Below are 13,931 nucleotides of genomic sequence, written 5' to 3'. Positions count from 1 at the left end.
TCACCCAAGGTGCAGCGGATGTCACTGTCCTTTGGGGAAAGATTCCTGAAGAAAACAGATAGGCTGACTACTTGCTGGGAGCATCTTTATTGTGGTCCCAGTGAGAGAAGCCAGCTGTTATGTGGGTAAGGGCACTGATCTGTTCCAGACACTTCTGTATGTCCACCTCACACAAACTTAATAGTGGAGCTTTCGTGGGAAAATTTAAAATCAGAGGATGCATAAAATTCATAATAAATAAAAAATAACTTTATTATAGTAACATTAGACATATACCAATATTAGATATTACTATATACAGATTTTGCAAACCAAACTTTTTTTTTTGCATTTACTGTAAAAATATGCAATATTTTACTATAAAATATATAGGAAATGTGATATACTTCTAAATAAAAAAATGTAAGATGTCACTAACATTTAAAAAACATGTTCAATGGACTAATAAATGTATTACTGCCTGATTAATTGCTGCTGGTACATCTCCATTTTTGTAATAAAAAGTCAAGCTGACCAGAAATACTGCAGTGGGTGTATAAACATTCATCACACAGGCATAAGTGAGTAGCTTAATAATCATAACATAAGCCTGTTCATTCTGAGTTTACATCCAGTCAGTTCACTTCAGCAATACACAGTCACATGCTGTGAAGAGAAGCTGGATAACCAACATTTTTTTCCTGCCATGACTCCTATAATACTCCCTATTCAGTCACAGCAACTGGATTGTGTGCCAGGACCTGTTTAACCTCCAAAGTTTGTATTTACATTTCTTCTTTATTTTCATGATCCTGCTTTGTAGTGCCGTCTCCTACTAGTTCCTTCAGCCGGGACAAATGTTGCAGAGCTCTGTAAAAAAACAAATATAGGTTTATGCAAAATAATGATGATGTAATAAATACCAGCAAAATTAGGTAATCTCCGCTTTGCAAATTCTTGAAAGCTAAACTGTAGTGAACAAAGCAAACACAACAGTAAGCAACATCAGTTTGTAATGGAAAGGAGACCCTATACTAATACAAGATGCACTGTCCTTATATCTATATTGAGTGCAATGCGACAGCATCTTTGTAAAGCCTATCCTGACTCACTGAAACTAATTTCTACAATTGTCTTCTGCCGCTGCATCCTCTTTTGTAGTTGCTCTTGAAATATCAAGTGCTGGAGCTCAGAGGTGATGTCACCTCTTTCTGTCATGTGACTGTGGTTGGGTCTAGTGATTGGCTGCTAAACCCAAATACTACACTAAGGAAAAAGACTAGAGCTCTCTTATTAGCGGGGATAATAATTTCTGCCAATTTCAGAGCTATGGGACTGACTCAGTAGAAAGTGTGGATGACTTCTGCAGGGTGAACACTGCTATTTCTCTGAGTGTAAGGGTCTTTTTCTGCAGCATACTGGCAAGGGACAAACTTGTAGTGTGTAACGCACCTGTACCTGTATTTTGCCTATATAAACTGAACATTCAGTTTTACTTTGCTGCCTTCATCCTGCTACAGAGATTTCAGTTCACCTCCTGCCCTAAAGATGCAACAGCAAAATAGAGAAAGGATTTGATTTATAAAATCTTTGCAAAACTGGAGAAGATAGACTATCATCTATCTGCTGGATCACCCAGGTTCACCCATGATAGACTATGTTCTCCAATCTTGGAGATAAATGAGTCTCAAAGTCTCTGCAAAGAAAACAAATTGTGATATCAGAGAGTTCTTCACTGAAACAGGTGTCCCAAATGGACAATTTGCCCTTAATGCTTGCTCAGATGACAAATATTTCTGTTCACTGTTTACCAGGATAAAAGAGGCAGGAGGTAAGTACCCAGCAGGGTCACACACTGCAATAAAAAAACTGACATAGTCCAAACCTTCCTTATTTTATAATGTTTAAAGATTTACCCATACTTCCTGTTCTGGAAATAAGAGGGAAATCATTAAAATGGAAAGGAAAGAACTGATCCAAAGAAGCCTCCAATAGCAGTATAACCTGACAGGAGTTATAATCTTTACTCATTCTACCTACAAAAATAGATTTGGAACTGAACCCTGCAATACTTACCTGTGCCTGGTGAGCTGGGATAACGTAATTCGCAATACAGGGGCATGAAGTACATTTAGTCAAGGCAAGAACAAGGTAAGCCGGGATTTACAAATAGGGAATATGCGCAGCTTAGTGTTTTTGGCAGTTCACCAATGCGACCAGGCAGGTAAGAATGATTATTGCATGTAGTTTATTCAATGCAAGTACCAGAACCTACTTCTGAAGAGACTTGTTCACAGGAAACACCTCTTGGTCAGCACGCTGTGCTTCTGAATCTGCTTCTGTATAAACCTACAAAAGAGAAAATATTAAAAATGTGTCAGTTAATAAATTTAGCATCGAACCCTGTAAATTTAACTGAAAGTGCAAACTTATTCTACAATACACACAGTGCGTCCAGGCATCTTAAATATGGAGACAGGTTCACTTCACCTTCAAAATGCACTAGCTATCCAATGGAACCACTGGGTATTAAAGCATTAAAGTAAAGATAACAGAGACTGTTGATCCAGAGAACATCTAATTGCCTCAGGATATCAGGAAGGATTTTTTTACCCTGTTGAAGAAAATTGTACCAGGGTTTTTTTTGCCTTCCTCTGGATCAACTACGTCCATAGGGTTTCCCTAGTGGTTGAGCTTGATGGATTTATGTATTTTTCACCCCCAACTAACTGGATAACTATGTAAATTATAGATAATATGGACTGCAGTCTATCAAATCACAAAAATACACTTTTTACAAATTATGATTGAGTAGAGGGTTTAGTAACCTACAGAAACCAAACACATTTCCCTTTTAAAATAAATTACGGTTTTGTTGTTATGAAGTTTGCCATTGTCAGTCCGATGTCACTTGTGTTAGGTAGGTCTACTGAATTATTTAGGTTAAAATATTACCCATAAACATATATTTTCTGATAAAAATACTAGTACTAAAGCACCAGATAAGGAATGGAATATAATGCTCACTTTCTGGAACTCCTCTGCCTGCTTACAGGTTTGAGTCGGGGTGAAGTTCTGCTGGAATGCCTGCAGGTTGAACAGCATGTGCTTCAGAGCCTCTACTGGGCCATGGTGATTTCCACCCGAGAATGAACTTGCCTAGAAAATGATGCAGAGATGCATGATGGGTAAAGTCCTGCAGAAACGTCTGTCCAGTACCAAAAAGTAATTTCTTACCACTTTCAAGCTTATAAACAAATGTCAATATAATGGGTTTTTGCAATAGATAATTCCTATTACAGCACTGTGCAATGCAATGCACAAGTCACTCCTGGAAAGTGATACGTGAGGACTTCCTCTGAAATGGGGAATATGAACAGACCTAATACTGGGACCAGCTTGATCACTGCAGAGCAGGATGTGAACACAGGTCACAAATGTGTTTTTATTCACGCTTTTATTTTGTGTCAAGTTGACAAAACGCGTCTATATTATTTGCGTCTATAATACAGTCCAATGCGGGGCCACCCATAGGCAGAGAGCTTGATGGTCTGCAGACGCAAGTGATGCCGGTAATTGTAGTAGCGGCACTATTTCAATGCAGCGGCAGGCCAGGTGCAGTTCAAATTTAGGATTCCTTTGGAGCCCAAAAAAAAGGACGTTGGGGGCCAGATTTGGCACCCCTGATCTAGACCTTCTAACAGAAAGTGTATTGGGACTACAAAACACCCATCCCTATACTCATCTCCAACCATAAAGAAGTGGTGTTCTGTAGGCCTTGTAATTTATTTGAAAGGGATAATAACACTGCTTAAAATTTGCACAGAAAGTTGCCAGCTTACTCAAGTTTTAGGGCAGAATCAACAGTTATTGGCACTTAGAAAATACCAATAAAAGTTTTTTGTTACATTACGCAGACTAAAAGGAAGCAAATTGCTTTAAGTGGAATACTAAAGGACTAAAGAATAAATTATAGCAATAAATCTGTACAACAGCAATAGCCCAGGAGGAGATTAAAAGAACCTAGTGCAGGATAACATCTATTTACAATAATGTACATGCAAAGACACAGAGGTTGCAGTGTTGCCGACATAATAGAGAAATTAAGTCAGAAGCTTGGCAGAACCATGGTTGGCGGTAGAGCTGGCGGACGTTTCCTGATTGTTCAGGCCAGGTCCAAAATTGGATGAACAGAGGTTAATGTCTGTAAGCCAATAAAGGGTGACATGCTGGGTAAAAATAAACAATCCAATCCCTATACAAGAGTGTGGCACAGGAGATTAGCATAGTACTAGAATTTATCAGCACCAGAGGCAGAGGGTCATCATGCGTTACTTCATCAACACAGGGGTGTAATTGGAAATTCTACCCAAAATGTACACTTTTTTTGGATTCAACAATAAAATGTGTGAATAAACTTTTATTTAGGATTCATGCATGTTTCTAATTGAATTCAGTGTGTTGTACATATTAGGTAAAAGTTGGGTGAAAATATTTATAAACAGACTTTATTGTCATTGTAGGTAAATTAGCGTGCTCATAAAAGGTGCTCTTTATCTTTGTAATAAAAGTTCTGTCATAGATGACAAAAATATTTCAGAAAGTTTCATTTACAAGGCTATATGTATAAATTAAACAGATTTAAAGTGGAGAAGATACAATTTTATCAGCAAAGCTGGGTGATCCAGCAAACATGGGATATATTTCCTAAAAGTCATTTGCTATTTGTTAGCAAATGTTTTTGCTGATTCACCAAGTTAACACTGATTAAAGTGTATCCTCCTCAGCCTTGGACAGCTTTAATAAATCAGACCCTCTGTCTGGAGTTCCATTTTAAAAGTATGACTGAAATTTGAGTTCCAGTTCATGAGTGGTGATGTTGTTAAAAAAAAAACAAAACAAAAAAAAAAAACAGAAGGACCAAGAGTTCGGCCAAGAAACAACTTTCCAAATTTCACAAATTAAAAAAAATCTCCAACATACTTTACTTTCTTCTTTCACTTTGTCTTTAAGGAAATCTTCCACAGGCTGTGACGCAGAGAGTGCTACAAGCTCTTCACTGATCTCATCCTTGCACAGTACAGGGACCGGAGATTTGCTGTAATTAAACAATAATAATAATAGCTCAGAGAAGCTGCAGAGGAATTTTACCTTATTGTATTTATATACACTGATGTGAACTGCTTAATGTGTATGTCTAGGGGGGAAAACCCATGAGCAGTACATCTCAGGAATACACTCACAATTCTACACACCTAGACATTTGAGTAATCAACAACTAATCCACAATTCTGCCCAGATATTAACCTAAGGCTTAGTCTACACCAGGGGTGCCTAACAGGTGGATCGCGAGTAGATCACGGAGCCCTGCCTTCCAAAATAAACTCCACCGCGCACAGGGGTTATAGCTCGCAAGCCAAAAAAGTGTTGGCACCCCTGGTCTACACAGACTTTTTCCCCAGCATTTAACCTGAGTCTTTAAAAGCCCATGTTTGAAGTTCCCTTGCATTCCAATGGGCTAATCCACACCAGGCACGTTTATGAGCTTTATCTATAACGTTGCTTGCAACAATTAAAAAATTAAAACACAGGGTTAACGCTGGAAAACACCCCAAAACACAGGTAAACGTTTCCATTGATTTCCGCACTTGAAATGTAAACGTGTTAAAAACTCAGGAAAACGCGGCATTGACGTTTTCCAGCGTTTTAAAGGCAAGCTTTGAAACGCTAATAAAAGTGCTTAAAACTCATATAAATGCAGTAAGGAATGTGTATATGCTTTTTATTAAAAAAAAACATCTGTGTAGATCAGCCTTAAACTTGAAGATTGATTTTCCTTCTTTGTTCCCCTTTCAAACATACTAATGGTTACTTTTTCAATTTTATTGCCAATTTATTTTAGATATAAACATATCATCACCATGTCTTTGTTCTTCCCTATGCAATGCAGGTAAATAATGGCTGGTGGAAGGGTCCAGCAGGGTGCTCTATATAGCTACCTGAAAAATCCTAGCATCCCTCCTAGTACACTTTCAAGCAACATCAACCCTGTAAGCAATGGACTGACTCTTGGAAACATGTCAGTTTGGAGCATTGGGTATTTCTAAGCAGGCTGCTTTTGCATGTAGTCCACCCTAAATGGGGCCCACATGTAATGTTGGCCATTTGTTCTGGAACAATTGCTCGACATGTATTTGCCAAAGAACAAATCACTTGGACCAGCAGAGGTAAAGACCTTGCATGAGCGTGAAGTTAACATGGAAATGTAGAATTTGCTCCCCCAGGAAGTTGTTTCAACAACTACTATATATTGCTTTAAGAAAAAGCTGGATGATTTCTAGAAGCACACAATATAACTGGGTATTAAGGCTTTAAAATAAGATAGCAAAGACTGTTGATCCAGGGAACATCTGATTGCCTCATGGAATCAGGAAGGAATTTTTTTTACTGTGTTGGAGCAAACTGGACCAGGGTTTACTTTTGCCTTCCACTGGACCAACTATGTCCATAGGGTTTTATATCTGGGATATGTTTACTTCCCTAGTGGTTTAACTTGATGAACTTATGTCTTTTTTCAACCTGACTTACTATGTAACAATGTTCACTGCACCAGGTCTTTTAACTTGAATGTCAGGCTAACGGCTACAGTAAATGCTGGAAATACATACACATGAACTGTTTTCTTTTGCCAAATTATTATTATTGTTATGATGTCATAAGTGTGCCTCAAAATTTGCTAGGGCAAAGAGAACCTACAAAGTGTCAAATGCCTAGCTCTCCTTGCATGTCAAAGACTTGGCTCTTTCTGTGTGTTTTTCTCTGCTGGCCTCTTCGTTTAGGCACGCAGAGAGGATGTCTTTGGGGCTCCAGATATCTCATCCAAAGTGGATGTACCTAACAGCAACTTAAGGACTTCTGGATCCCTATTTAATGTACAACATTGCGTAATATGTTGGCACTATGTAAATCCTGTTCATTATTATTATTATTATTATTATTAATATTTATAATATTAATAATGTCTATACAAAAGGATGGGTTTTACAGATTTCCTATACCTGCCAATGCTTCACTACTGTTTTCTAATGAGAAATAGTGGCATGCAGATTTGGAAGCACATTGCATTCACAAGTGCATTCCACAAAAGCATAGATAGCAGTGACACTCTTTAGGAAAGCAAATGTTTAGCACACAGTAGCCTACCACAAGGCAAATATAAAGCTTTTTTTTATTACAGGATGTGTTTGTTTTATTGTATTTCCTGTTGTGACAGGGTCTCTTTAACCAGAAAAAGAAATACTGAGTCAGAGATCATTGTCTAATAAATTACAAAATGCCTTACAATGAATATGGGATTTTTTCCCAGGATCTCTCTGCCTCCAGCACATCTTCCGTTCGAGGGCTTCCATTATTCTCTGGAAGGTCAGGAAACAACTTCTGCAGGGATTCAAAGGCTTCAAGTTTACGCAAAGGTGAATCATTAGGGTAATCTAAAAACAAAACAACCAAGCATGTTACATAAAACCGTTTACTTAAGAAAATGTTTCGGGAAGACTCAAATATTTCCTGCTGGTAAACTCAGGAAGTGGGATAGGAGTACGCTTACTTTTTTGTGATGTATGCAAATGTTTTAGAACATCCAAATCAGAAGGTCCCAAATATAATTTTTCACCGACACAGCTGCTGGAATTAACTGCTGCTTTGCCATGTCTATCAGCATACGGAGAATGTGATGAACCCAATGTGGAGATATCTTGTAAATTCCTGAAGGGTTCATGAGCTAGAAAGGCTTTTGAGGGAGTGTGCATGTTTTTGGTGCTGTAGCTTTCAGAATTACAAAGAAGATCAAAGTCTTTTATCCAGAGAGGATATTTAACTTCTGGAATGCTAGTGATTCCTGACACACCTAATTCTGATTTTTGGCTAGTCAGCCATCTAGGATATCTTTTAGGCACTTTGGATCCTCTTGACAAATACAGAGAGTTTAGATTGTTGTAATAAGCAGGATGGTTTTCTATGTCCATTTCAAGAGGAATGTTCTTTTTCACTTTGAAGTCATCTCTAACCATTTGTGGATCCAAAGACTGAGAATTGTGACGTAAAGAATGTTGGTTAGTCCTTGTGTTTAATGTGGACGTTAGAGGAGAGGACAGAGTAGGGTGGTGTAGAAAGTCACGTCCATAGTGGTTTTTCAGGCTTTTGGAATGTTTCCAATCTGAGACGTGAGAGAATGGTAGTGACCCATCAGATGGGAAGCCTAAGAGATCATCAGTGGTAAGGCTCAATAGATCTGGGTCACAAGCAGCATATCGTTTCCTGGATAAATTCTTGGATCGAACATTGGTATTAGCTGCACCTAGGGGGGGAAATAATATGGCTTATCTTTATATCTTTATAAGCAGCAAAACACAATTCTACAATTTTCTCGTCCTACTTTAAAGCAGCTGTGGACCTTATTTATCAAAATCTAAGAATGGGCAACTCTACTGGGATAGATCAGGCAAATCTGTTTGCTATTGGCAGAAGGAGCATTAGACACTTTATATCCACAGTTTGGAGCCTTTACTAAACACAGTGGAATAAAAAGCCCTCTAAAATGAATTCTTCAGTTTGTAGCAAAAGCAGTTACCACGGCCCATGCTGCCGCAATCATGTTTTATTAGATGCAACACCTTATCACCCTGTTCTTGGTTCTGTAACCTGAATAAATCCTCCATATTGTGAGGTAAATTAAATACTTGCAAGTGAGCCTAATATGTCATAGATCTGGCAGGTAGATAGAACTGGCAGATCATCAGCAGAAAATTCCCCAAAAGTGTACCTATTCTCAGAATTTTCACTATACATAAAAGGGTGGAGAACCCCTTTATGTAAGGTAAAAATTCATTTTTTTTTAGGTGCAAAAAGCACCTCCCCCTAGTTCTTGGCCACCCAGGCGGTCGAGAATGAATGGGAGGACAAAGCCTCCCAGGATACCTACATCAGGCATCCTGGGAGGCTCTTGGGCACTCCTTCTACGCATGCTCAAGCATCTCGGGCATGCACAGAAGGAGCCTTTTTGCTGAAACAGAAAAATTTGCCAATCTCACACATGCGCAGTGAGATCTGCAAATTTTTTTTCATCCTACGTCACCCCATCTCGCACTTGGGTTGGGTGATGTAGGATGAAGAGAAGACGAAGGTGGCGGCGCCAGGAGGGCCGGCTCCGGGACGACGTGGGACCAAATGCCTGACACCACCGGTGTGATCAGACTGCCCTGCGGAATTGAGGGTGTGTTTTTGTTTTTTTCTTTTCGTTTTTGAGTATAGTTCCTCTTTAAATTCCTAAGATACAGGAAGCTCATGGTTGCCTCAGTACTACTAGCAATTACCCTAAAGTCGAACTGAGGTCCCACTTTTAACATGTGTGATTGAGGCCGGTGGTTATTGCAGAAAAGGTCAGGCGATGTCCCTTCTGCAATAACAGCTCTTACTTTTCTGTGTGTCGCAAGCAAGAATGAAGATAGTGGTGCCCTGTGATGAATCGAGGACAGGTGAGTAAGTAAAACTAGCTCAAACACACATTTCTAATAATCATTCTGCATTAAAAAATCACCAACTACTATGTCAAAATTAATAACTTCATTGCTGTGCCTCAGTAAAAATTTATATTCCCCCATCATATGTGTGCCCCCCCTTTTTTTTAAGCACTATTTACAGATTACAAGGTGTTCAGTGATAAGTCGAGGGAAAAGGGGGAGTACAAATAATGGGATTGCAGTAGGATATCAAGAAGAGTGGCCTGCAGTTCTCATATCCAAAGCGCCAGAAAAACAGTAGAGTTGTACTGTTTGTTAGCACAAAAGTGTGTATTTTTTTACTGAAGCACATGGACAGGGAAAATGGAGGTAGTTAATAATTCCTTTTTATATAAGTTATATTTTAAAATAAAACTGAGAAAGCAAATCAGAAATATATCACAAATAATATAATCTACAGTGTCCTCCCCTGAAATCTTTGTTAGCTGAGTGGGAAGAAGCTGAAGGCAGGGGGTCAAAAAATGGGCAGCAAAACACTTAGCAAAGTTAGTGTTGTCAGTTTATGTTGCTATAGGAATCCAGTAATCCTTTTAATTCTGTCAGGTTTTTACAACTCCCTATACTTTGTTCCAACTTTCTAATGGCCCGCCCTCCACCCACTTACTATGTCCCTACTTCCCATCATCTTGGTATTATGCCCCAACTATCCAGTGTCCCTGTGTTGTTATTAGTAAACGGTACTTTTATAGCGCCAACATATTACGCAGCACTGTACGTTAAATAGGGGTTGCAAATGACAGACAGATACAAACAGTGATACAAGAGGAGGAGAGACCCTGCTCCAAAGAGCTTACAATCTATGAGGTGGGGATTGTTACCCAACTTTTTAAGTAACCACACAAAACAGCCAAGTGGTCACCAAAAAGTGTTGGGTGGTGCGCACAGCTAAGTGGGGCTGGGGAAGAAAACTTACCTTGCAAGTTAGCTAATACAACAATAGTTGGTGCCCAAAAATTTGCTGCATATTGTTTTTCATTCCTAAGCATGCATTCAGAATCAAAAAGCAGAAACAACCTTCTATTGTGTGCTGCTTCCCCCACCTCTTAGATTGTAAGCTCTTCTGGGCAGGGTCCTCTCCTCTTCTTATGTCTGTCTGTATCTGTCATTTGCAATCTCTATTTAATGTACAGCGCTACATAATTTGTTTGTGCTATTTAAATATTGTTTATTATTATTATTATTATTATTAATATTAATAATATATGAAATTATTACTGTCACATTCTTTTTCTGTCTTCAGCTGCAGTAAACCAAAACCAGCAATTCCCAATTGTCTCAATAGGAGTTATCCCAATCACCTAAACAAAGTATTGAATGGTCCAAGTGTCAAGAACTTTGTAAGAAATATTTGTTACATACCATACCTTTTTTCTTAGTAGAAGTAAGTGTAGTAGCTGCATGAACGTTAATTTTTCCTGTGCTAGCCATAGGAGAATGCAGACTTTCCTCATAGTCCTCAATATAGGCCTCCAATGCTTTTGTAGCAGAGTCATACAGCTTATCTCTGTATTCTATAGAACTGGTGGAACTCGAGGATCCCTTACTGCTACCCAGACTGCAGCTGGCCAGAAGAGAGGAGATGGATATGGAGGAGTCTGGAGAGCTGGATCTGGCCATCTTCATACACTCACCTTAGGCTCCTGTGTGCAATCTATCTGTAAGATAATAACAGGATATTTTCAATATTTAGTATTACTATATATATAAGAACACTAGGAATATGCCTAAAATAGCTTAACATAGCCTAACTGGGTAGCCACTTCCTGTCTACATGCACAGAAAATCTCAGATTGTGTGTAATGTGTGTTTAAACAGCTTCTTGTAATCTCCATCAAAAATCAGGGAGACAACACAGGAGATCAGGGAGGTAAGAACATCGCCTGTCACTTTCTGCAATAAAAACCTGACTTGACACTTGTTTAAAGCAGGACTTTAGTTCCAGCAAGATCATAAACAAGAGAAGCTGTTTGGCTGCTGCAATGTAAACATTTATAACCTTTAGTAAAAAATTATTTATAATAACAATATTGAAAAAAAAGCATGTAAAAAAATGTGAACATTTCAGAAGCCCCCTTTGTGATAGTATTGTGTAGTAGTCAGTGGTCGCCAAACTTTTCGGACCCACCGACCACTAAATTTACTGGCTCTGGAATGCACATGCACGGGGAGCAGGGTGTCACTGAAAGAGGAAGAAACTTTGTCCATAGTGACGTAATGATGCCAGAACCCGCCTGCTTTCCCATCGCATGTCTGAGCCTGCAGTAGGAGAGTGGCCGGGTTGTGTCCAGAGACACCACCCCGTTACTGCCCCAAGCCTGCGAACCGTGAAGGGAACATGGTCCCTGGCTCTGGCAGGTGCGCTGCCCCAAGCAGGGGTCCTTCTCTTAACCCCGCTCGGGGCGCACCAGCCAGAGCCGTGGACCACCAAAATGTTCTCGCGGACCACTGGTTGGCAACCACTGGTGTAGGTGACAGGTTACCTTTATTGCGTAATCTGTGATCATTCAATGCAGAGGATAACAGAGCACAGAACTTCCTGATTTCACTTCATTCTCTCTCTTTGGAATATGTTTTTGCTTTCTCGAGCCCTAAAATAGAGTCCTCTTAAATATATTTTAATAGAAATGATATTATATTAAAAGTATTGTTGAATTTTTATGGTGTTTTTTTTTTCTTGTAAGCTACCAAAACATGACCTGCTGAGGCATTGTCCAACCTTGCCCAGTACTACCTTCTTCTGGTCCACCATGACCCTGGGACAAGAGGTGGACACACCAGGCGTGAGAATCACATGAGCTTAATTAATGATTGCCCCTGATTCATCTTATTTTATTAGTAACTTCTATTTATACAGCACTGCCATATTACACAGGGTGAAGACAATTAACCTTTTTTTGGAATGTGGGGGAAAACCTACGCAAACACAGTGAGAATCTGCAAACTTGGAGAGTGTCCCGGCCAAGATTCAAACCTAGGACCTACCGAGTCAAAGGCCAGAGTGCTAACCACTGAGCCACCGTACATAACAGGTGTTGGTTGCTCTGCCAAATTGCAGTGGAGTGCTGGAGCAGTAATGGCACAGCAGGTGACAAAGTTAATGTAAGCCTTGATTAGGGCATACGTCTGTACAGCCTAAACAGGCACTTTTCAGGTTCCCTGTGAGTCCCAAACTGTATACCCCCCATTAATACAAATATAAACTTAAAGTGGAACTAGACTGAAAATATTCCTTTAGTCCTGCAGATCCCTCTATGGCACTGGACCTTCCCGCAATCATGTCCCGCGTCATCCTGAAATTCCTTTTCATCAAAGTGCCAAGCGCCGCCATCTTCATTTTTCTCTTCCGGTCTTCTTATCATGTCACCCGATCTTGCACTGTGCAGGTGTGAGATCCGGTGACGTAGCTGACGTAAAGGGAAAAAAAAAAGAGAGATGATCTCACTGGGCTTTTGTGAGATCGGCATCATCTTTCCCTTAATAGAAAAAAATACCCCTTCTGTGAATGTACGAGATTAGGAAATGCACAGAAGGAGCACGCAGAGCCTCCCGGCATGCGTGACGTAGGTACAGTATCCCGGGGGGGCTCTGCGCTTCCATTCAGTCTTGATCGCGGCGGTGCTGCTGTTTAAAAAAAAAAAAAGGTGTTGCACTTAAAAAAATAACATTTTTCCTTTACATATTATGGTTGTTTACCCTTTTATGTAAAGTGAAAATGTTGAGTTTCGGTACGCTTTAAGCTGGGAAAATCAAGACTTCAACCTTTTGCTCCATCAGTGTCAATGAGTATTGGGAAGCATCCACAAAATGAGCCAGGAAAGGGGGCTGGCTGACTTTCCTTCCTGAGTGGTAATTTGCTTGGATTTGCTAATATGAGAATGCTATGTCAAAAGAATAATGGAAAAGAAAAGCAGGGCCCCAACAGAGGAGTCAATGAAGAGTCACACATTTTATAAAGCCAAAGGGCTGTCAGTGCTGAAAACATGGAAGCAGATTGGGTTAGAGGGAATAATAAACCTCACCTTGTCGGTGGTTAGTTGGAGCAATAAATTGCCCCTTTAATGTGGTCAGTGAGGATAATAAATGCCCCAAAAATCAAAGGTCAGTGAGGATAATAAATGCCACTTTGTCAGTAAGAGCGGTAAATGTCCCCTCCCAATCAATGGTCAGTAGGAATAATAAATGCCCCCCCCCCCAACAGTGGTCAGTCAGAGTAATTAATGTCCCCCATTAGTGGGAATGGGAGACTATGTTGGTGGCAGAACTGGGCACCATTGCCATGGTTATGGAGTTTTGTTGAGTCCTCTCAAATTTGGGAACAGTATAAATAAATAAATATATATATATATATATATATATATATATATATATATATAC

The 13,931-nt window shown here is 39.6% G+C and overlaps 1 protein-coding gene across 2 annotated transcripts in view; it reads right to left on the bottom strand.

Annotated features, from left to right (window-relative positions):
• Positions 1-227: 227 nt before the first annotated feature.
• Positions 228-13,931, bottom strand: part of C6H18orf54 (chromosome 6 C18orf54 homolog) — a 14,439-nt gene continuing 735 nt past the window's right edge. For both annotated transcript variants that reach the window (XM_072416480.1, XM_072416479.1), the window contains 7 exons: positions 10,922-11,212; positions 7,586-8,335; positions 7,322-7,469; positions 4,963-5,077; positions 3,007-3,138; positions 2,255-2,328; positions 228-849 (listed from right to left, as the gene is read on the bottom strand). In XM_072416480.1, the coding sequence (XP_072272581.1) occupies positions 765-849; positions 2,255-2,328; positions 3,007-3,138; positions 4,963-5,077; positions 7,322-7,469; positions 7,586-8,335; positions 10,922-11,180 (1,563 nt within the window). In that variant the 5' untranslated portion in view covers positions 11,181-11,212 and the 3' untranslated portion in view covers positions 228-764. The remainder of the gene's footprint in view (positions 850-2,254; positions 2,329-3,006; positions 3,139-4,962; positions 5,078-7,321; positions 7,470-7,585; positions 8,336-10,921; positions 11,213-13,931) is intronic.

Source organism: Pyxicephalus adspersus, chromosome 6, assembly GCF_032062135.1.
Source record: "Pyxicephalus adspersus chromosome 6, UCB_Pads_2.0, whole genome shotgun sequence".
Classification (NCBI taxonomy): Eukaryota; Metazoa; Chordata; class Amphibia; order Anura; family Pyxicephalidae; genus Pyxicephalus; species Pyxicephalus adspersus.
The sequence above is the reverse complement of the archived record's forward strand: the minus strand, read 5'-3'. Positions and strand labels throughout refer to the sequence as shown.